This window comes from Ambystoma mexicanum, chromosome 7p, assembly GCF_040938575.1.
Source record: "Ambystoma mexicanum isolate Mex_15411 chromosome 7p, UKY_AmexF1_1, whole genome shotgun sequence".
Taxonomy (NCBI): Eukaryota; Metazoa; Chordata; class Amphibia; order Caudata; family Ambystomatidae; genus Ambystoma; species Ambystoma mexicanum.
In genome coordinates, this window is record NC_090939.1 from 181,179,419 (window position 1) to 181,202,709 (window position 23,291).

Consider the following 23,291-nt stretch of genomic DNA (forward strand, 5'->3'; position numbering starts at 1 on the left):
GGAAGCCACAGGTTAGCAATGCCTATATCAGTCAAGAGGGAGTTTATTCTAAAAGTCTATGCTACACGTGCTACTTTCTTTGCTTCATCTTTTGTTTGTGCCCCCTCTTTTGACATTTACCTCTTGCTACCCCCATTCAGGCAGCGTTAGCACAGTCTGTGTGGCTCAACTGAACAACCCTTTGCAGAAGTTTTCAACACCAGTAGCACAAAACACTACAAACCTCTCTTGGGAAGAGGAGTTTACCTTGTAAGTACAACACTGGATCATTTTATTTATCTTTTATCTGCTTTGCATCTGTGAATTCAGAAAAGATTTATATTTTAACTTTATTCGGGGAGGTGGCACTTAAATTTCATATCTCATGTCAGTAACACTATACACAATAGTGTTTTTACGTCTGATGAATTTCTATATTGGCCGGAGTGCTTTGCGACTACTACACCATGTTGTGCGGTTACCTTGTTTTAATGGCTGCAATCTTTGCTGCAGCTATTTTATATATATATTATTGCATCTGGCGGAATGCACTCCTGAGGGCAACTGAGAAATGACAATGTCCGCTCAGCAACAAAGGGACATCACAAAGTTTCCAGGCAGCACAAAAATTCCTTTATTGTTGCATGTGCGTCGGAGAAGAAGAAACCTGGATTGTTAACGACGCGTTTCGCGGTATTCTGACCGCTTGATCATGTAGGTAGGGTAAACACAGATGATGGACTTCCTGTTAACCCTAACTCTATGGTAGTACATAGTGGCCACTTGCCCATGACAGCACATTCTAGGTATCAGAAGGCAGTCATATTTAAACATAATGCAGCAGCGTAGTGCAAATTCATGTGGTAGGCATAATTCCTCTTGTAACTAGAGTAAATGTCACCATAAACTAACACCTACGAGATGGAGGAAAATAGCCGCCTGTATTCTTATATAAGAAGTCGTGCAACGGAAGTACGTAGCGATACATTTTTTAGCCATAAACAATATATTTTGAGCTGCTTAAAGAGCATGTTCTCTATTACTGTGCTAGCAAAGCTTCAATAGTCAATAGCAACCAGCTAGATGGAAAGAACTGCTTAAAGTAATCGCAGCTCGGTGTCCTGACTAACAAGGAGAGGGACACAAACGTATGCAGGTGTAGTGCGAAATGGGCATAATGCTATTCCTCCATGTGGGATGTGCCAGTCTAAATACTCTCACAGTCCACTACCTCATTTACGTATGAGCAAGCCATCAAAGTTCTTAAAAATATCGCCTATGATGGAAAGTGGACATGGACAGTGCAAATTCACAAAGCAGCAATACAATGTGCAAAATATGCCAAACAGCAATAATTGTCTAAATCAGTAACAATAAAGTGCATAGTGCACTGTCCATGCATGCAAGACCATAAATCAAAAGCTATATCGTTCATGACCTACAGAGATACTAATAAATATCAACACAATCAAACTGTAATACGATTGTCATTACAATTAGAGGTGATGTAACCCTCTAGAATATATCTCACAGAACCAGGGATGCAAGCATGGACTGCTATAAGGTAAAAAAAAAACTATACATATTAAAGTGCATAGTGCGTGCAAACATTGCTCATATTAAAGTGCACAATGCATATCAATATTGCTTCTATAAAGTGCCTAGTGCTAATGCCCCTTAGTTGTTAACCCCCAACACATCCACATAGACTATTATAAAAAATGCTATTCAAGAAAAAATAAGAGTGCAGCCACCATGCCACACTAAGCATCAAAGATATAAATTGTAGCAAACTCAAACAAAGGTATGGACAAAAGGTTAGAAGTCCAGAAATCTCTGTGTTGTAAAAACTAATCAGAATAAATCAAATTAAATCCCAAACCTAGACAAACTTTCATCACGTTTAAAATAACCTCAGAATTCCATAAAAAACAACCAAAAACCTAAATGCATATGTATGAATGAAAAATTCTAAATCAGATAAACAAAATAATTAGATGCATACATTCAAGAACATGTAAACAGTTAGAAAGAGCTATGTGGCAAAATGTGTGTATTGACCCAATAGTTAGGGCAATGAACTCTGTTTGAGTTACGAGTCACAATCATGTGCACATAATGCAGACGAAATGTGGGCAAATGTCTTCAAGTGCCCAAAAACGTGTACAATTCCTCATCAAGGTTGTGACCCCTGGATCTTTTGGTCTCAAGGTCCAGAATACATTTTGTTTCCAATTGCCTTAACAAAAGCGCTCAATTTCCTCCTCTGGGTGATTTGGTCACTGTATGGATACCAAAGAAGGAGAAACCCTGTAGTTTGCCTCCATGTTTTGTCTTAAAATGGAGAGCCATGAGGCAAGTAGGGTCTACGTTTTTGATTGCTCTAATGTGTTGGAGCGCACTCAATTTCACTTTCCGATAGTGCTACCCACATAACATTTGTCACATGGGCAATTTAACACATAAACCACAAACTTGGTTTCGAGGGGATTGAGTCCTCCGACGTATTCCATATCTATGACAGGTAATCGCCACAGCTGTGATGCTTCGGAAAATTTTCGGCTCCTACATGGATATGCTGTCCTCGAGGGCCTCCGTCGAGCCGACATCACCGGATGCACGACGCCTGTAGCCTCAGTTCCGTTTTTTCCGCGAGATCTTGGCACGCCTCGGTTCTTCTGAGTTCTATTCTTTCGGTTCTTCGAGCCTGTTAGTTTGTGAAGATTTCCACAATGTCTTGGTCTTCTTCTACCCCGCGTCTCGGTTTCAAGAAGTGCGGTTCCAAGATGTCGCTGACGGACCCGCACAACGCCTGCATCTGGTGCCTCGGTGAGGACCACGCCACGGACGTTTGTGACGAGTGCCAGTCATTAACATCGAAGACCTTGCGGGAGCGTAAGAAGAAGCTTTCTGTCGGTAAGGTGTCCAAGCCCCGGAAGTCGAAACCACTGGGCTTTCGACTGACGATTCGAGGAGCGACTCTCCACATCGTTGGCGTAAGTCCAGGGGGGGGTCTCGGTCCCGGAGTGGGTCCCACCATTCCTCTGCCTCTTCGAGGCACTCACAGAAGCGCCGTCACCGGTCGCCTTCCCCGTCCTCGTCCCAGGACTCTGCCCGTCGGCGGGTTGCTTGTCCCAGCAAGAATTCCACTCCTACGCAATGGGATTCATTTCATAAGGAGATGATGGTGGTTTTTCAGTCGCAGGGCTCCGTTCCATCCGTGCCGTCGAAAGACGCCGGCAGGCAACGCGCTAGAGACACCGTTCGCACGCCTTCGGGCTCAAGCGGTCGTCGCGATCACCGGGCACCTTTTGAGGTCCTGGTCAGACTAGGTGGATCACTCTAGCCATGCCCGCTCCAGGTCCCGGTCCTCGACGCCCTCGAGACAGTCGGAGGCTGTGAGGTCTTCAAAGAAGACATTGACGCCATTGGCATCCACGCTGTCGAAGGACATGCTCAGGGCTCTGCCCTGGAGGCCTGTGTCGATGCCGTCAGCGCCACGCTCGACGTCTAGTTTGTCGACGCCTTTCGAGGAGGCTTTATCGGAGGTGACCCGGAGAACGGTGGAAACTCTGAGAAAGGCCCTGCAGAAGTCAGTGAGGCCTGTATTTGAGCCTTCTTCTGTGCCCTCATCCAGGGATTTATTCCAGCCTCTGGATTACATCTCTGAGGTGGATGAAGGGTCTGATGAAGGTATGGTTCCTGAAGAGGTTCCTGACAAAGTCATGTCTGGGCATAGCCAGCTAGAAGACCTGCGTCAGTCCTTGCACAACGCTAGTGGTCTGGACACCTCTCCAGAGGTTGAGTTTGGTAGGCCTGAGCCTGGCACGCATGCCGAGTCCTCGTACCGGCGCCTTATGTCGAGGGTGACGGAATACTTGGGGTGGTCTGCGCCACCAGTGGATTTTCTGCAGGATGACCTGACGGATATACTTGACCAAGGTCCACCAACTGACCCGGTACTGCCATTCCATATGGCCTTGCAAAGAAGGGTGGCAGCGGCTTGGACTGCTCCGGAGAGTCTCCCGGCAGTGAGCAAGTCTTTGCCGAAGAAATACCGTCCAGCCAGTAGCAACCCCAGCTACTTGACTACGCACCCCACTCCGGAGAGAGAGTTTGGTGGTGCAGGCGGCTACGGCCCCGGCAAAACAGGCGTCGTACCCTACCATCCCTCCTGATACGGACGACAAGCGTTTTGATGGCTGGGCGAAGAAAGTGTTTTCTTCAGGGGTATGGCTTTACAGGCAGCCAACTCCGTGTGTGCCTTAGCACGTTTCACTCATACTCTGTGGAATTGTCTCTTTGGCAGCTGAACATATTCCCGAAGGGGAGGAACGGGATGGCTTTCTTGCTCTTGTTCAGGATGGCAAGGATGCCATGTGTGAATCCTTTCAGTCGGGTCTGGACATGGCAGATTGCGTCAGCCGGTCCATGGCGGCGAGTACCGTAATGTGCAGATTTGCGTGGTTGTGGAAGTCGGGGTTTGCTCCTGATGTACAAGCCCGGCTTCTCAACATGCCTTTTGATGGTGAACATCTTTTTGGCAGCAAGGCTGACGACAGCCTTGAGAGGTTGCAGACCTTCAAAGCTGCAGCGAAGTCGTTGAGCGCTGCAGTTCGCCAACCTCTGCCTTTTCGTCCTAGGGGACAGCAATGGAGGGGAGGTTCCTTTCGATATTACTCATCCTTTGGTAGATCGAGAGGAGCTGCAAGTCAAAGGGGCCACCGTAGGAGTACCAGAGGTGGAAAACAAGGTACTCGAGGTGCCAAGGCCGCTCGGGCAGTTGCCTCTTTCTCCAGCATGGGGTCTGGCATGGATTCACATGCTCATGAATATTCCCCGACATCAGGCTGGGAATCCTCGGTAAAGAAAAAACCAGTATCAGTTTCGTTTCTGATCTGTCTTTCGTAGTAATAACCAATCACTGGTCTCTGCGTCATACTGACCACAGCCAATGACTGCCCTCTACCTAAGCACCGCCTCTGGCAGCCATCTTCAGATTTTTACCGCACGTTCATGTGTTGGGATCCTCGTGCTATTGCTCTCGAGCGTTAGTGCTATTTTTCGCGCTTTTTCACAAAAAAACTTCGATTCTTTCGGTCAAAAGAGCCTCAAGCTCCACCGATCCTACATCCGATCAACGGGGACCCGTGTCGGATTCATCTGTGCCCCTCAAGGGTGAAGATTTCGTCGAGCTACACTTCGGAGGACTCCAGAAGCTTCTCAGGCCCGGTCTCGGAGATGGCCCAGGAGAAGGGAAGCTCGACGCCCGGAAAGCTGTTCAGGGTCTGCCCTGGATGCCAGCTGCAGAACGTCTTCAAGGAGGACGAACACTCTTTCTGCCTTTACTGCCTTCATGAGGACAAGACGCACGTGGAGAAGGACTGTGCGTTTTGTGGCAACATGTCGGAATGGACCATGAAGGACCACCATCAACGTCTCGCCAACTGGCTGGAGGGTAAGAGCCCGTCTGGCGAGAAGAAGAAGAAATCCGAGCGGTCTTCTAAGACCTTTGAGGGCGCCCCGGCGACGGGGGCCCAACATAAGGCCAAGCACCGCGAGTCCGCTGGCACCGGGAGCGCCGAACGGTCGGGCTCTACGGGCGCCAGGCAGGGCGCACCCTCCCCGGCACCATCAACCACGAGCCAACGCTCTGGGTCGGGTAAGAGGAAGGCCGAGCACCCGGCGAAGCTCCTGGAGAGGCCCCGGTCGAGCTCTAAGGCAGAGGAGGAGCGTGGCAGTGCCCCCTCCCTCAAGGATAAGGCGGTGAGCGCACCTAAGGTGGTGAAGGCCTTGATCCATCCGACCAAGCCCTCTATCGAAACGGTCGCGGCGGCCCTGGCTCAGCCTGTGGTGGCTGCACCAGTGGTGGCGACCTCAGGGCCCAGAATCTCCCTGCCTCCTCGGAGGGAGTCTTCCTTTGTGCCCATCGATAGGACCCCCGTGAAACCCTCCGTGGGGAAGAAGAAGGGGGGGCAGGGCGTCGTCGTAGATTCGGCCTCAACCTCAGAAGAGGAGCTGATCGAGGTCTTAAGCCACGGCCTAGGCGTGGAAGAAGGCCAGCCCATCGGAATGGACCCCGACGCAGGTGACGACGACGACATCGTCGAGGATACCGACGGGGCCCCTGCTCGCCCGTCGGATTCCCCTCTGCCAGCGCCGCAAGACAACTCGGCGGCCATTTTGTTGGCCATACAGTCCTTATGCTCCGAGAAAAGGACGAGGCTACCGTTACCGACGGAGGAACCTCTCCCGTCGGGGGATCCAGAACCGGGACCTTCTGGTGTTCCCCCTACCAAGAAAAGAAGGATCCATCCACCACCTCCTTTTCAACCGTCGCGCCCCGTCCAGCCCTCCTCCCCGTCCACCCGAGGGGATGATACGGGGACTGACACGGCAGCGACGGGTACGGACGACGAGGCATACGACGAGGATTTTCCGTCGTCGCCTCCCACCAGGGCTTCTCCGCCCGACGAGATCGGATCTTTCCACTCCATGATCTCCAGGGCTTCCGAGCTTCTCCAACTCTGCCCTGAGGAGAAGAAAAAGGAAGGCTTCCTTTATCAGCGGCGCGAGGCCAAGAGGAAGACGGTCCTCGCAGTGCCTCTGTTGGACGACATTTGGGATGAGGGCCTTTCCCTCCTCAAGAACCCTTCCACGACGCCAGCTAGAAGAGACCGGTACGAGAAAAAGTACCGGGTCCCGGACACGGCCCCCCTATGCCTCCGGGCGCAGCCTACCCCGGACTCCGTCGTCTCCGCGGCAGCCAGGAAGAAAGCGGGGGGGGGTGCGGCCTCCACATCGACTTCCCCGCCGGACGGCGAGGGAAAGAAATTGGATGCTATGGGACGTAGAGTCATCTCGTCGGCAGCGACGACGATTAAAGCGGCCAACGCCTTGGCTATCGTGGCCCGCTACGGCAGGGAGCTCTGGTACAAGATAGCTCCCCTGCTGGATTTTCTGCCGGACGACAAGAGGGCGGAGGCCCTTGAGATCCTGCAGGAAGGTGAGGTGGCCTCGGACCACGCCATCACCGTGGCGACGGACATCGCCGACACTGGGTTCCGCCAGCTGGGCAACGGCGTTTGCCTTCGACGTCGTGGATGGCTCAAAGCTACAGACTTCCGGCAGGACGTCCAGACCAGAGTCCTGGACATGCCCTTCGACGGGAACAACCTGTTTGGGAAGACAGTGGACGATTCCCTTCAGGCCATCAAGGCGGATACTGAGACGGCCCGGGCCCTTGGAGTCCTGCAGCAACGACGGACGCCCTTTCGGAGCGGCGGAGGCAAGGGCGCCTCCAAAGGTTCCGGCGGCGGTTTCGCTTCCTACCGTCAAGCGGCCCGCTCGTCGTCGCAAGAGGCCTACAGAGGACGAGGCAAGTCTAGCGGACCCCGCCGTCATCGCCAAGGAGGTCAAGGCGGCAAGGCCGCGTCCAAGCAGGATTGAACCGGCCGTGGGGTCGGGCCCCCACCGAAGCACCCCGGTGGGAGGCCGGCTGGCGGGCTTCGTCAGCGTGTGGGAGTCCATCTCCACCGACCGTTGGGTGCTGGACGCCCTGGCCCGGGGCCACGCGCTCGAGTTTCAAAGAAGGTGCCCGCGCGTCCCCCCCGTGGCCAGGGAAGAGTTTCACGTCCCTCAACTTCTCCTGGAGGTAAAGGCGATGCTCAGGAAGGGCGCCATCGAACTCGTCCCAAAGAGGCTTCGGGGCTCCGGAGTCTACTCGAGATACTTCCTCGTGAAGAAGAAGACGGGAGGATGGCGCCCCATCCTAGACCTGCGACGTCTGAACAAGTTCATCAAGGCGCAGAAGTTCCGGATGGTCACCCTCCAGCACGTCCTGGGTCAGCTGGAGGAAGGAGACTTCCTATCGTCGTTGGATTTGGAGGATGCCTACCTCCACGTTCCCATCCTAAAGGGGCACCGAAAATTCCTCAGATTCGTGGTCCAAGGGCGTCATTACCAGTTCAAAGCCCTTCCCTTCGGACTACGGTCGGCACCCAGGGTATTCACCAAGTGCCTCGCACCGGTGGCGGCGCAGCTGCGCCGCGAGGGGATTCACGTCTACCCCTACCTGGACGACTGGCTCATCCGCGCCAAGACGAGGGAGCTCGCCGTGGTCCACACGGCAAGGACCGTCCAACTCCTCACGGACCTGGGATTCTCCGTGAACTACGCCAAATCCCACCTGGTGCCCGCGCAAGTCGCACTGTTTCTGGGAGCGAGGCTCGACACAGTGTCCCTTCTGGCCTCCCCGTCGGAGGAGAGGACCAGGACCATCTTGGGCAAGGTGCAACGGATGTTGGTGGCCGACGCGGCCAAAGTGAGGTCCATCAAGTCCCTCCTCGGGATGATGTCTTCCTGCATCTACCTCATTCCCATGTGCAGGCTCCGGATGCGCCCATTGCAAGAATTCCTGGATGCGCGCTGGATCTAGACGACGGGCAGCTTCGAGGAAAGGATCAAGCTCGACGAGAGTTTCCGACGAGCGATACGGTGGTGGGGCACCCGCGCGCATCTGACGGCGGGCATGGACTTCCAGACCCCAGCCCACCAGGAGACTGTGACCACGGATGCCTCCCTGGAAGGGTGGGGAGCGCACACCGAAAATCTGCACGCAAGGGGACTCTGGCTCCCGACGGAGAAGTCCCTGCATATCAACGTCCTGGAGCTCCGTGCAGTGTTTTGGGCCCTCAGGTCCTTCCTTCCGTCCCTCAAGGGCAAGGTGGTGAGGATCTTCACCGACAACACCACCACCATGTTTTACATCAGGAAACAGGGCGGAACCAGGTCCCCAGCGCTGTCCAAGGAGGCGCAGGACCTGTGGCATTGGGCCGTCGCCCAAGGGATTTTTCTGGTGCCGTTTCATCTGGCAGGGATAAAAAACACCATCGCCGACTCACTCAGCAGGGAGCTGCGCTCGTGCCACGAGTGGGAACTACGGCAGGATCTGGTGGATCGCCTCTTCCGACGGTGGGGCACACCCCAGATTGACCTGTTCGCGACGGCGACGAACACCAAGTGCCGGAGGTTCGCCAGCAGGTTTCCCCAGACGAGGAGCATGGGCGATGCTTTCTCGTTCCCCTGGGAGGGCCTGTTCCTCTACGCGTTCCCTCCCTTGCCTCTGCTAATCCGGCTCGTCAACCAGCTCAAGAGGTCACGGTGCAGGATGATCCTCGTCGCACCTGCGTGGCCGAGGCAGATATGGTTCCCGGACCTTCTGGACTTGTCAGCGTCCCCGCCGATCAAGCTGCCGGCGGACGCGGATCTACTCTCCAGGGAAGGAGGCGCCATCCTCCACCACGACCCGAAGTCGCTGAACTTGCAGGCCTGGCTCCTGCAGCGCTAGAGTTTGGAGGATACGACATACCGGCCGATTGCAGAGAGGTTCTTGCAAAGGCCAGGGCGTCCTCGACTCTTAAATGCTACGGACACAAATGGAAGAGGTTCTCTGTCTGGTGACACGCACAGAAGATTAACCCTCTACGGATTACGGCTCCCCAAGTACTGCCGTACCTGCTGACGCTGGCCAAAGCTGGTCTGGCACACGCGTCCATCAAGATTCATCTTGCTGCGATCTCCCGATACACCAGAACCACGGGGCGGACGTCCTTGTGGTCTCATCGTCTGGTGAAAGAGTTCATGAAGGGACTGTTAAGATCGTTCCCGCCGGTGAAGGCTCCGGCCCCAGCGTGGGAGCTCAACGTGGTGCTGACCAAGCTCATGGGACCTCCGTTCGAGCCTCTGCACTCGGCCCCGTTGAAGTTTCTATCGTGAAAAACAGCTTTTCTTGTGGCCATCACCTCCGCACGACGAGTGGGAGAGATCCAGGCCCTTTCCTGCAAGGCCCCGTACTTGACTTTCCACGACACGAGGGTAGTGCTCAGGACGCACCCCTCCTTCATGCCCAAGGTACCGTCGGACTTCCATCTCAACGAACCCTTGGTGTTACCTGTGTTCTTCCCGTCGCCTTCGTCGCCGGCTGAGAGGACTTTGCACTCGCTGGATGTAGCTAGAGCGCTGAAGTTCTACGTGGACCGCACGAAGGGTTTTCGGAAGACGTCACAACTCTTTGTGAACTTTGGACCTGTCAATCAGGGGAAGGCTCTCTCGAAGGCTTCCATCTCCAGATGGCTCTCCGGCTGTATCATGTGCTGTCACCGGTTGGCAAACCGACCGCTGCCTGGCTGTCCGAGAGCCCATTCCACCAGAGCGATCGCAGCTACCACGGCGTTCCTATCTGGTGTGCCCCTGCTGGACATATGCAGGGCTGCTACGTGGAGGTCGACGTACACCTTCACGAAATTCTACTGCGTCGACCGGGATTCCAGGGAGGAGTCCAGGGTCGGACAAGCAGTGCTGCGCAACCTGTTCGCCTGAGGTGAGCCTGGTGAGGAGGTAAGATGCTTAATGTTGAGTTGATGTGATGCTTAATGTTGAGCCTTTGCCACCTCCCGTGGTTGTGCATGTGTGTACTGCTATGTATTCTTTATTCATGAGCATGTGAATCCATGCCAGACCCCATGCTGGAGAAGGAACAAGTTACTTACCTGTAACTGTTGTTCTCCAGCATGGGTCTGGCATGGATTCACATGCGAACCCTCCCGCCTACCCCTCTGCGGCTCTTCACTTGGTCATACTGCCACTTCACGTGCTTCCAAATCTGAAGATGGCTGCCAGAGGCGGTGCTTAGGTAGAGGGCAGTCATTGGCTGTGGTCAGTATGACGCAGAGACCAGTGATTGGTTATTACTACGAAAGACAGATCAGAAACGAAACTGATACTGTTTTTTTCTTTACCGAGGATTCCCAGCCTGACGACGGGGAATATTCATGAGCATGTGAATCCATGCCAGACCCATGCTGGAGAACAACAGTTACAGGTAAGTAACTTGTTCCTTACCCTTAGGCACTGCCGCAGCTGCTTCAGTTCAGCTATGAGGCCATGTCCCATGGTTCGCCGGTTGGGGGAAGGCTGGTGCAGCATCTTGTAGAAGGGCGTGCCATTACTTCAGATGTGTGGGTTCTGGAGATCATAGCCCATGGCTACTGTCTTCCTTTCCGGCAGAGGCCTCAGGACAATCCACCTGGGAACCTCTCTTTGAAGAGTCCGGATCCGCTCCTTGCGCAGGAAATAAACTCCCTGCTGGAGAAATGCGCCATAGAACTGGTGCCTGTAGCGGAGAGGAACAAGGGATCGAAGAAAGACGGAGGATTGAGACCCATCATGGACTTGCGTGGTTTGAACAAGCTCCTCAGGAAGGACAAGTTGAAGGTGGTTACTCTCTCTCAAGTCCTCCAGGCCTTTCAAATTCAGGACTGGTTGGTGTCTCTCGACCTCAAGGACGCTTACTTTCATGTGCTGATTCATCTCAAGCACAAGAAGTACCTGAGGTTCACGTTTGGTGACTCGCACTTTGTTTCGGGTCCTGCCGTTCGGATTGGCCACCACTCCAAGAGTTTTCATCAAGCTCATGGTGGTGATGGCAGCATATCTCAGGAAAGTGGGGATTCACGTCTACCCCTACCTGGACGATTGGTTGATCAGGGCGCGCTCTCCCGAGCAAGTCCTGGATCATCTGTCAGTCACCTGCCACTCCCTTCACAAGCTGGGCTTCTCTCTCAACTTAAAGAAGTCCCACTTGATGCGAACTCAGCGGCTCCAGTACATCGGAGCAGTGCTCGACACGTCCCTGAGGCAGTGTTTCCCTCCTCAGGTGAGGGTGCATCACATTCAGCAGATGGTGCACAAATTTTAAATCAGATAAACAAAATAATTAGATGCATACATTCAAGAACATGTAAACAGTTAGAAAGAGCTATGTGGCAAAATGTGTGTATTGACCCAATAGTTAGGGCAATGAACTCTGTTTGAGTTACGAGTCACAATCATGTGCACATAATGCAGACGAAATGTGGGCAAATGTCTTCAAGTGCCCAAAAACGTGTACAATTCCTCATCAAGGTTGTGACCCCTGGATCTTTTGGTCTCAAGGTCCAGAATACATTTTGTTTCCAATTGCCTTAACAAAAGCGCTCAATTTCCTCCTCTGGGTGATTTGGTCACTGTATGGATACCAAAGAAGGAGAAACCCTGTAGTTTGCCTCCATGTTTTGTCTTAAAATGGAGAGCCATGAGGCAAGTAGGGTCTACGTTTTTGATTGCTCTAATGTGTTGGAGCGCACTCAATTTCACTTTCCGATAGTGCTACCCACATAACATTTGTCACATGGGCAATTTAACACATAAACCACAAACTTGGTTTCGAGGGGATTGAGTCCTCCGACGTATTTCATATCTATGACAGGTAATCGCCACAGCTGTGATGCTTCGGAAAATTTTCGGCTCCTACATGGATATGCTGTCCTCGAGGGCCTCCGTCGAGCCGACATCACCGGATGCACGACGCCTGTAGCCTCAGTTCCGTTTTTTCTGCGAGATCTTGGCATGCCTCGGTTCTTCTGAGTTCTATTCTTTCGGTTCTTCAAGCCTGTTAGTTTGTGAAGATTTCCACAATGTCTTGGTCTTCTTCTACCCCGCGTCTCGGTTTCAAGAAGTGCGGTTCCAAGATGTCGCTGACGGACCATGCCCATAGTCTTGCGGCCTTCGAGTTCTTGAGGTTGCTCAGCCTCATGGCATCCTGCATTCTTCTGGTGCCAGAGGTCAGGTTGCAGATGAGATCTCTGCAATGGGCTCTCAAGATGCAGTGGTCGCAGTCCTCCAGCGGGATGTTGGACCCCTTTCAGGTGGCGCTCTCGATCGCCCAGGACCTTCTGTGGTGGGCTGTCAAAGGCAATCTGATGAAGGGGGCTCTGTTTTGGCTACCCGGGCCGGAGGTGACGATCGTGATGGACGCATCCCGCATGGGATGGGGAGCTCATGCCAGCGAGTTGACAATCAGCGGTCGTTGGTCTCTGGAGTCCAGACTCCATATCAATCTGTTGGAGCTGAGGGCTGTCAGGCTTGCCCTGAAGGCTTTTCTGCCGACTGTGCGAGGGAAGAATGTCCTGATTCTGACGGACACCACATTTCCCATGCACTACCTCAACAAAAGGGGGGGCAGGGCACTTCCTCTGTCCCGGGAGGCGATGCAGCTCTTGTTCTGGGCCATCCAGAGGGAAATTTCGATCTTGGCAGTTCATCTGCCCAGAGACGAAAACGAGACGGCGGACTCTCTGAGCAGGCAGAGTGCGATCTCTCACGAGTGGGAGCTGGCTCAGGAGATTCTCTTGAAGATCTTCGCCCTTGGGGGACCCCACAAGTGGATCTCTTCGCCTCCAGTGTCAACCGGAAGTGCGAAAGGTTCTGCTTGCAGGAATTTCCTCCAAGAGGAGCCTTAGGGGATGTGTTTCTGGTGGAGTGGTCCTTACCACTGCTGTATGTGTTTCCTCCAGTCCCTGTCATCCCGCAAGTGCTGCGGAGGTTACAGAGGTTCGGTTCCCGGATGATCCTCATTGCTCCGGCATGGGCCCGGAGAACGTGGCACCCCGACCTTCTTGACTTGTCCATCTGCCCTCCACACCGTCTTCCCTACCGAGACGATCTGCTCTCACAGGAGGGGGGGTTAGGTTCTCCATCCAGAGGTCAGATCCCTCACTCTTGGATTCTGAAAGGTTGAGGTATAAGGATTGGGACCTCCCTGAAGATGTGATGGAGGCGTTGCTTTCGGCCAGACGGCCTGCATCAAAGTCCCTATACCGTTGCCGTTGGAGAAAGTTCTGCGACTGGTGCAGGGTTAAGAATGTGGATCCTTTTTCATGTGACATTCCTGTGGTTCTGTTTTTTTTGCTTTTGTTAACACACAAGGGCCTGCAAGTGGGTACCATTTAAAGGTTACCTGGCGGCGCTGTCCATATTTAAGCGCTCGTCTGAGGAGTGTTCTTATTTCAAAATTCCTTTAATTTCTCAGTTTCTGAAAGGGCTCACTAATGTGTTTCCACAGTCACCTTTCCAGGTGCCCGGTTGGGATTTGAACCTTGTACTAAAATTCCTAATGGGTGTTCCATTTGAGCCTTTACATTCTTGTCCTTTGTGACTGTTAACCCTTAAAACTGTATTTTTGGTTGCGGTTACTTCCGCTCGCAGAGTGAGTGAGTTGCAGGCACTTTCTGTTAAGGCACCCTTTACGGTGTTTCATAAGGACAGGGTTGTCCTTGGGGTTCGTCCTTCCTTTCTTCTGAAAGTGGTGTCGGAATTTCATTTAAGCCAGATGGTCATTCTTCTGGCATTTTCTCCTCCTCTGCATCCTGGTAAGGAAGAGGAGAGGCTCCATAGGTTGTATCCTAGGAGAGCTTTAAGTTTCTACATTTCACGCATGTCCCGGGTCAGAGTGGACTATCCGCTCTTTATAGGTTACGCTGGAAGGCGTTTGGGACAAGCTGTTACTAAGCAGACTTTGTCTATATGGATTATTTTAGCAATTTCTGAATGTTACCGCTTGGCGGGTAAGGACCCTCCGGTAGGCTTATGGGCCCATTATACTAGGGGTATGGCTGCCTCTACTGCCCTGCAGAGGGGTGTTCCTATTCGTAACATCTGTGAAGCAGCCACATGGGCTTCGGTCCATACTTTTGTAAGACACTACTCCCTAGATTCTATCCATGGGCAGGATCTGGCCTTTTGCAAGGTCGTCCTTTACTCTGCAATTTGATTGGGCATTCTAAATTTCTAAATTCTTTTCCCTCCTCCATATGTTGCTACTGCTTTGGAGTCTGTCATAGATATGGAATACGTCGGAGGACCCTATCAGCTCGAAGAACAAGTTACTCTCTTACATGGTAACGTTCTTTCGATGGGATGGTCCGACGACGTATTCCATATCTCTCCCTCCCTACCTTCCCCGCTACAGAATTTCTTATGCGATTGCAGCTTACGTTTCTGCATGGCTTTCTGTGGTCATACTGGCAGAAGATTGGTGCCACACGTTCTGGGAAAAAACTACAACTGAGGCTACAGGCGTCGTGCGTCCTACTTATAACATCCGGTGACGTCGCCTCGACGGAGGCCCAGGACGCAGACGCCGAAAATGTTCCAAAGCAGCACAGCAGTGGTGATTACCTGTAATAGATATGGAATACGTCGTCGGACCATCCCATCGAAAGAAAGTTACCAGGTAAGGGAGTAACTTGTTCTTCACATGTAATCCTTGACGTAATTTTAATGTTCTTGCCCAAAATAGGATGTAGATAACAGGTGGTACTGGCAGCATAGGTACAGGCTTTACATTTAGAACATTTTTGAAAGCCTGGCGTTTTAGTGTTCATCCAACTGCGTGACAGTAAATTGTTAATAGGTCTCATACAACTTGGTACAAGAATATCTTTAAACGAGGTTGACCGCAGAATGTAATGTTCATTTTTTCTTCCAAAATTGTACTCAAATGGTCATCTAATTTGAGAACGTGCCAGTGTCTCTGCATAACCTGACAAATATTCTGTGCTCTATTACCGTAGGTCAAAATAAGTTGTGTCTCCCCCATGTCTGTGGTTTTATCTTTCAAGGTGCCTGCTACCAATAATAGAGATTGATCAGTGTCTCTGGCTTTCAAAAAGGCTCTCAAGTATTTTTTTGGGGTAACCCCGATGTTTGAACTTTTGGGCCATCAGGGCATATTCGCTATCAAAGGTGTCAATTTTGGAGCAGTTTCTACGTATGCAAATTAATTCCCAATATGGGATACTCCACTTCAGGGCTGTGGGGTGGTTACTTTTCGCATGGAGTCGTATATTAGAGCTGGTCGGCTTCCTATACAGACTGGTGGTCAATTTGCCTTGAGCCACAGTAACAAGAATATCCAAGAATATGATAGCAGTCTTACTGTGGCTCTCAGTGAATTTCAAATTGATTTTGTTAATATTTAATATCTTAACTAAGTCCAACCATTCCGACCTAGTGCCTTCCCAGATAACAAACAAATCATCAATATTCCTTAGCCATAAGGCAATCTTAGCTGTATATTGACTGTTTCTGGGATGCCAGACCACAAACCTCTCCCACCAGCCCATAGTCAAGTTAGCATATGAAGGGGCAAAAGTAGTGCCCATAGCGGTGCCTTGAAGTTGAATAAAAAACTGCTTGTTGAAAAGGAAGCAGTTGTTAGTTAAACAAATAGTAATCATCTTGAGTATCATGCGCCCATGTTGAAGATAGTTCTTGGATCTAGTATGTACAAAATATTTGCATGCATTGAGGCCATCAGAATGTTGGATTGACGTGTAGAGAGAGACAAAAGCGCCTTGGATTAAGGCTGTATATAAAATTATAAATAAACATCTAATGTCGTGAGTAGATAAGTAGATTCCCATGGTATTCCATCAATATGACTCGAGAAATCTTTGGTATCTTTTAAATAAGAAGGCAAGGTGGTCACAAAAGATACCAATGTCTCGTCTATGAATCTTGAGATGTTTTCTAGCAGGGCCCCACATAGTGTTACAATTGGGCTGCCAGAGGGGGCTTTGACAAGCTCTTGTGCACTATAGGCAGAAAACAAATCATTGGAATAACAGGGAATTTAGGATGTAAGACTATACATATATCTTCATCCAACAGGTGTCTCTCGTTCCATGTTTGTAAATGTTAACGTAATGTGTTGCTCATGGCCTGACCAGGATCATCAATCAATTTTGCATAGCAGTCTTTAACCATTAGTTGTCTTTGGGCCTCCTTTATATGGTCTTCACGATTCATGATCACTCATGATCACTCTATATTTGTTCCTTTGTCAGACGGTTTGATAATATAGTCCGTCGTAGCACCCAGTTGTGTAACCGTGTGTTGTTGCGAAGGGGTTAGATTTTGACTGAGAGGAACCCATTTTTTTCTGATTTCTTTCAAGTCATTGACAACCAAGTCCTGAAAAGCCTCTACATGCTCTCCCGGGTTAAACATGGGATTAAATCAGGATTTTACTTTTAGTTCAGTCTTACCTGTCCAGGTTGTTGTTACTCACCTGGCTCCCACAGGGGCGTCGGTCGGACCCGGACTGCTGCGGCCTCCACCCACGTGATGCGTAGTGCAGCGATGACTGACTGGATCTGCCCTCCAATTCTTGTCTGCTTGACCCGTAGAAATATTCTCCTACAAGTGGAGAGATGGATTTAGCCACTTGTGGATTCAAGTGATAGCACCCCCACTGTCCTCCCCTCTAATCACCTCTGAAGTGCCCTCTCAGCAATCTCACCTTATATTCTTGAAGGATGAGCCCTCCATCCTGCGAAGTACGCAGGGGCGCGTTGATGACCAGTTACTTCACTGGCATGAAGATATTGGAAGAGTTGTAGACGAATCCTGACTCCAAAAGGTCCTGGCGAAGAGCCGTATGTATATAGTTCGTAAGAGTTCAAAATGTCTGGAATTCACTCCTGTCCAATTCCTCTTTTATCTTGCAGTTTTGACCCAATAAGAAGATTGACAGCTGAAAGCGCTCCAGTAAAAGTCTGTGTTACCCAACACTGTCCGGTAAATAATGCCAAGGGTTAAACTTGCTGCTTTCTCCTTTTCTCACAGGTGCGGCATAAGAAGATGTGGCGTGCTGATGAATAATACCTCTGCCGGTAAAATCAGGCAAGCATATGGCGGCTAAAGATATTGTGTCTCTGTTCTCTCTGCTCACCTTGTTGTTTCTTGTCCCCCTTAGGTGCCGGAATTCGGCGATGTAAAGATGGAGACAGCACCGGATCGAAGAGATGCTGTGTGGAACGGTGAGTATGGGGCGGCGCTGCTGCTGGTGATGCGACGCGTTTAAAACAAAGTCTTTCCTCAGGTTTGAAGATGCGATGAATCCAGGATCAGGTAAGAAATCAGGTAATACTCTTGTTCTAATCTTTGCTTCTTTCCTTCTTTCTAGGTGCTCCAGGTTCGAGGCGGGCTTGGCAGAAGGCTGGATGCTTCTGCTGGCACGGTGAACGTTACGCTGCTGGATGCAGAATAACGCGAAGCGTGTGCTGCTCTTCGGGCGTGGTTTAAATAGCCTCCAAAGTAGTCCCAGGTAGGTATTCCTCCCCGACCACACCCGAGTAACAAAATAGTCCCTAAGGTAAAGTAGTCCCTTCCAGGCCTCACATGATCTTCTTGCAGCATGGTCTGCATCAGTTAAGTGTGCACTTATGAGCCTGGTGCCTATGGCGCCAGGACTGATGTCTCATATGAGCCTCGCGCCATTGGTGCCAGGACTGAACCCAGACAGCCCCTAGTAGGGGTTGCTGGGTTTTCTCAAGGCAACATGATGCCTGCTCCCGGGGCTGATGGACGTGGTCTGGATGCCCGGGGGTATGCATCATGACAGTTGTGTCAATATTCATTGATTCCCATTCTTGATCCCAAGTGGCAGCGGTATTAGTGCCTTCGGATTCCAAGTGCTCAAGATCACCCAGTGTTAGCATGTCTTGAATAGAGACACTAGTAGATCCTTGGGGGGCTAAGCTTGGGTTTGGGTTTTGGTGGGTTCATGGCAAAGAATATTTTTAATCTGTACTTAACAAAATCATTCCAGGTTTCAGCATAATTATATTGCTATGTGGGACAAAAATTGAGACCCAAATTAAGGACTTGTTTCTTCAAGGGTAAGTGGATGAGTTGACAAGTTTATGATGGACATGTCTGTTGAATCTATACTCGTTTGAGTCATTTCTTTGCTCCAGAGCGTGTTAACCGCTCTGTTCTGTCCACATTTGATGTTGATGCAACGCCTTCTCCTCCTTGTTTTTTCTTCCTCTTTGGCCTGAGGGTTTTCCCCTTCCTTTGCCTCTTGTTTTCTTGCCATTGTTGAGTCTGCCTTCCATGCCCAACAGTCTCATTTGCTCTAAAGAATTAATCTTTCTAGATGGCTGTTCACTCTCACGGTAGTGTCAACATCAGAGGATAAGTCCGTGGAACTGATATTCGTGGGATTAGATGGTTGAATGGGAAGCTTTTGTCGTAAAGTGTCGAAGCGTTTAGCAAAAGTCAACACCCTTCCCTGTTCATAGTCCTTTTATCCTGAATATATTTTTTGTTTTCTCTATTTCGGCTAGCGCCATAGTTGGAAAATAATTAGAGTTAGGGCTCTCTCTCTATCCTTTTATCGCCGACTTTCGACAAACATCTCGACAGCGGTGTAAAAGACGATCGTCGAACAAAGACCTTGCTTCGACGAACCCCCTCGGCCTTGGAAGGCTGCACCGGGCCTCGGCCCTAAGAGTATGGAGAGTGGGGAGGTGGAAATTTCTTAGGGGTCTTTAAGAGAATGCATATTCCCCTTTGTTCTCTCTAGTTTCATCTTGCTGCCCTTCCTTTAAACCATGGAAAACACTTGAATTAAATTCTGCCCAAGTTGCAATAAAAAGTTTCCATGGAAAGACTAGCAGCGTGTGTGCAATCTTTGTCTTGCATGGAACCCTGACGAGGGCCATTTTCAAGCTTGTCAGCTTGTCAAAGCTAAAACAGTCAGGGACTGAAAGACCAAACTTTGGGGCCACCACGTCATGCAGGCTGAGGCCGCCTTGGACGTAGAGGGGGCATCCAGCGACATCTTTTCAGATGACGAAGGCAGTGGGGAACCGATCGATTCCCAGGTGCTAGTCCCCGACCCCAATAGACAGGCCGGTGGTATTGTTACAGGGATGAAACCCGGCTGGAAGTATCACACATAGTGCAACTCACACCAAACACATATCCCACGGCTGAAAGTCGAAGACGCCCTCCTCGACACGGCCAGACACTGCTCTAGGGGGATGGTCCACAAGTTCCCTGTCCTCAGGGCACTCTAGGTCGCCACACGACAGGCCCCCAAGGTCACATGTACAACGAGACACAGACGCCGTACCTAAAACAACGGTCAAAATCCGAGCGTCGGAGGATGCAGCTTTGGACAGCACTTCTGCCGAGACTCGACATCAGACTCCCACATCGAAATCGGCGAAAAGTTCCAGTTCCTCCAAATGATCACATCTCATCCAAAAACATGTCCCTGAGACGCTTCTCAAGGGGATGTTAAGGATTTCAAAGGCACAGGACACTCCAGACCATGACTCTTTCTACTGGGGCGGTATGCAGGTACAATTAAAACACTTTTATTTTATTTCTTAAGAATTCAGTTTGAGAAGGCACGCAACCCGTCTCACCCCCCCCCCCCCTTACAAATACCCTGGGTCGCAGTGGACCATGAACCAGCCCGCTGTGTAATAATACAATATTTATTTATTTTTAAATTCCAATGAAAATCACACATTTAATATAGGGCAACATTCTCTAGTGTGGTGGTAATTGCACTGTAAATTGAGAGAATACAGTGCGTTTGACATTGTTACATAAGAGATATGATGCACAATTGAATAAAGGCAAGATTACTTTCTGGGTGGTATTTTCCGATAGCACCACAGTTGATGTTTCCCCCTGCAAGGCCCCTTTAAGCCCCTGTTAACCGAATTTTGTGTGGGTAGAAAGGAGTAGCAAGGAGTCGGGTATACTAGGCAACAAACAGAATGAAAATCTGACCTTCCAGCTCTGAAAGGGAGGCAAAACCGGATTGAAAACCCTTGGAATTGAGAAAAATAGCACTCGGAATGACTAAAGATTGGTTTTACATGTGCGGTTGAATGAATAAGGCAAAAATGAGTATGGCAGGATCAAAGAAGTCAGAAAACTAGCAAACTACAAGGCAGTGCAGCCAAATCAAACGTGGAGAAATCGTATTTGATTCATTTCACAGGTTTAAATAGCAAAACGGTTTGGAATTTGGGCTAAACGGGCAAAATCGGAATTACGTTTTGATGCAAACGTACAAAGACAACTCACAGATAGGGTATGAAAGTGAATGACTCTCTGAATGAATGACAGCATGATATTCTTAAAGGAGAAGGAAACATCTTTTTTTTAAATGACAGCAGTTGCACAGGGAAAATCGGTTTGAAAAGGAAAATGACAAGTTTTACTGAGACTATATTTTAGTGCTAGAAAAGAGGAACACCGTCCGTGGAAAGGGTTAAGGTGCAGTTTTAACCCCTTCACACTGTGTCTCTCTTTATGTGAGAATTAATTAATTTATTCCAGATAGTGGTAAGGACATATTCAACTGACTGAAATGATTGGGAAAGAACAGCGCTAACACCTGCAGATCACTACAGATTATCCTAAGAACAGGGTACACAGAGAATTCTGATAATTGTAAGGATTTTGCAAGGACAGTTATAGGATTTCTATGGGATTGGACCTAATACAAGATAACAAAGCAAGGGGTGCAGTTTGTGGTTACTGGGGATGGGAAATACTCACAATAAGCACTTGAATGGGGTAGCTTCGACGGCGAACCTAGTTTTTGAACAGCGAGGCAAGATCTGGTCACTGCGCAGCGGGCTCGCCTAGAAGGGACAGCTGGGCCTAGTCTGGTCACTGAATAGCTAGGTGCATCAGCCTGGCTCTCCCCAAATTATTGGGATTTTTGTAGGGTTTTAATTCTGGATCAGAGGTTTAGCCTGGGTAAGATCAACTACTTGTGACCTGGCTTCTGGAATCTGGAATTTGGCAGGGTGAATGTGGACTATCTGGATCTCTGGATGTTGAGTTATGAATGCTGGATTTTCTTGAATGTCTGGCCTTTGGATTTTCTGGAAGGTCCGTGTTTCTGGAATCTGTGTGACCTGAATTCTGAATGTCTCCCCCTTTATAGGCCGGATGGCATCAGAGTATTTTTACTATGTGGGCAGAACTAAGCTAGACATACCTCTAAATCTGATAGGTCAACTAATAGAAGTCGCCACCTCCCTGTAAGCAGATTGGACTGAAGGAGGTGACTCATCTTTAGGGTGGGTGTTTTATGATGTACCTTTGTTTCACCAAAGTTATTTTTGCCAAAATAAGTTATGGAGCAAAACACTTATTTTTATAAACGTTACCCTTATAAAAATTAGATAAACAGATCCCATATTTTACAAAGAATATACCTTCCAAATCCCAAGACGGTGCGATGCTGTTTAATCATTCTGACAATCTTTCGTCATTTCCACGAAAAACATTTCACCTAAAATTCTACAATTGCATATATGTATACATATTATCACAGGGCATGTGTTCATTAATTTTCAAAGCTGTAACATGTATGCTTTTCCCAGAACTGACATTTTCCTGACGTTTGCGTCCCCAACATGCTAGGAAAACCTACGTCTTATTATAATGGCGCAAACATGACATTTAAACAGTCAAAATTTCACATTAATATGTCTTTTGATTACTGAAATAAATGACATGATCTGAACAGTCTCTGAAATCAAAATGGGTGGCTTTGTTTTCCAAATATGGGCATTCCTTCCAACCCCCAGCCAAATGTCAGGGTGTGGTCAGCTTAGACCAGTGTTGCCATGGATTCGCCTTTGAAGTAAGGCTGTTGAAGCTGAGGAGAAGTGTCAGAGGATTTCACACCTCTGTGCCAGGGCAGTCCATTGTCTCATGCTGGAGCAGCGCCGCTTTGTCTGATGAGGGTGCTAGATTCTCCACCTTGGCCCACTCCTAGTTTCCAGGGGGCTGGTCCATTTGGGGAAGGTGATCCTGTTCCAAGGGGCGGCAGGCCATTTGAAGCCAGAGCCTGCCAAACCTGTTCTGTTGGCCTCAAAGTACTTTTATTTATTTATTTATTTTTCTTTCCCAGAAGGCAAGTCTTTTGGGAATACTATCGTGTATACATTTTAAAGCAAACCCCCATCACATTTCTATGCTACCACAGGTTCTTAGTTCAACATTTTACTTTTTAAAAGGCATTTTCTTGTTTGGCAAAACCACCATTTTACGTGTGGGTTAATATTCTTGGATGTCACTTTACAAATGTGGCTTTTTCTCGCATCTATATCATAGAACATCATCTAGAACATTATTTATAGCCCTAGTCAATTTCTAATACATAATAATCTGCCCAACACAAGGGTTCTCTGAAACTGACATCAAGCAAAAGGAGAGAGCTTTTTCTGAAGAGTTTGACTGTTAGATTGTTGCAAAAATAAAACGTTTGCTGTGCAACCTGGAGTGACTTTCTCTGCTATTTCACAGATTTTCCTTGACACATGCCTTTCAGGGAGGACTGCCCTCCTTTGCTGGTGTATAGCCTGAAGGTAAATGGGCATGAATTTGCCTTAATGGAACCAACTGTGTAATGTTGAAAAAAATGGAAATGGCATCAGTGCAAAGCCATTTTAAACGCAGACCATTTCCTTTTCTTTAGTTGGAAGTTTTAAGCTGGCAGCATAGCAGCACTGCACTAGGCTGCTTTGGAATTCTTCTTCTTGGTGCACATGAAGACAATAACGCAGCAATTCTTGGGGTGTTCTATGTTTCATCTCACCCCA

The 23,291-nt window shown here is 49.5% G+C and overlaps 1 protein-coding gene across 1 annotated transcript in view; it reads left to right on the forward strand.

Annotated features, from left to right (window-relative positions):
- The window catches only part of C2CD2 (C2 calcium dependent domain containing 2), a 1,192,289-nt gene that overhangs the window by 689,002 nt on the left and 479,996 nt on the right, over window positions 1–23,291 (forward strand). Inside the window, exon 8 of the mRNA XM_069636030.1 lies at window positions 141–249. Within this exon, the coding sequence (XP_069492131.1) occupies window positions 141–249 (109 nt within the window). The remainder of the gene's footprint in view (window positions 1–140; window positions 250–23,291) is intronic.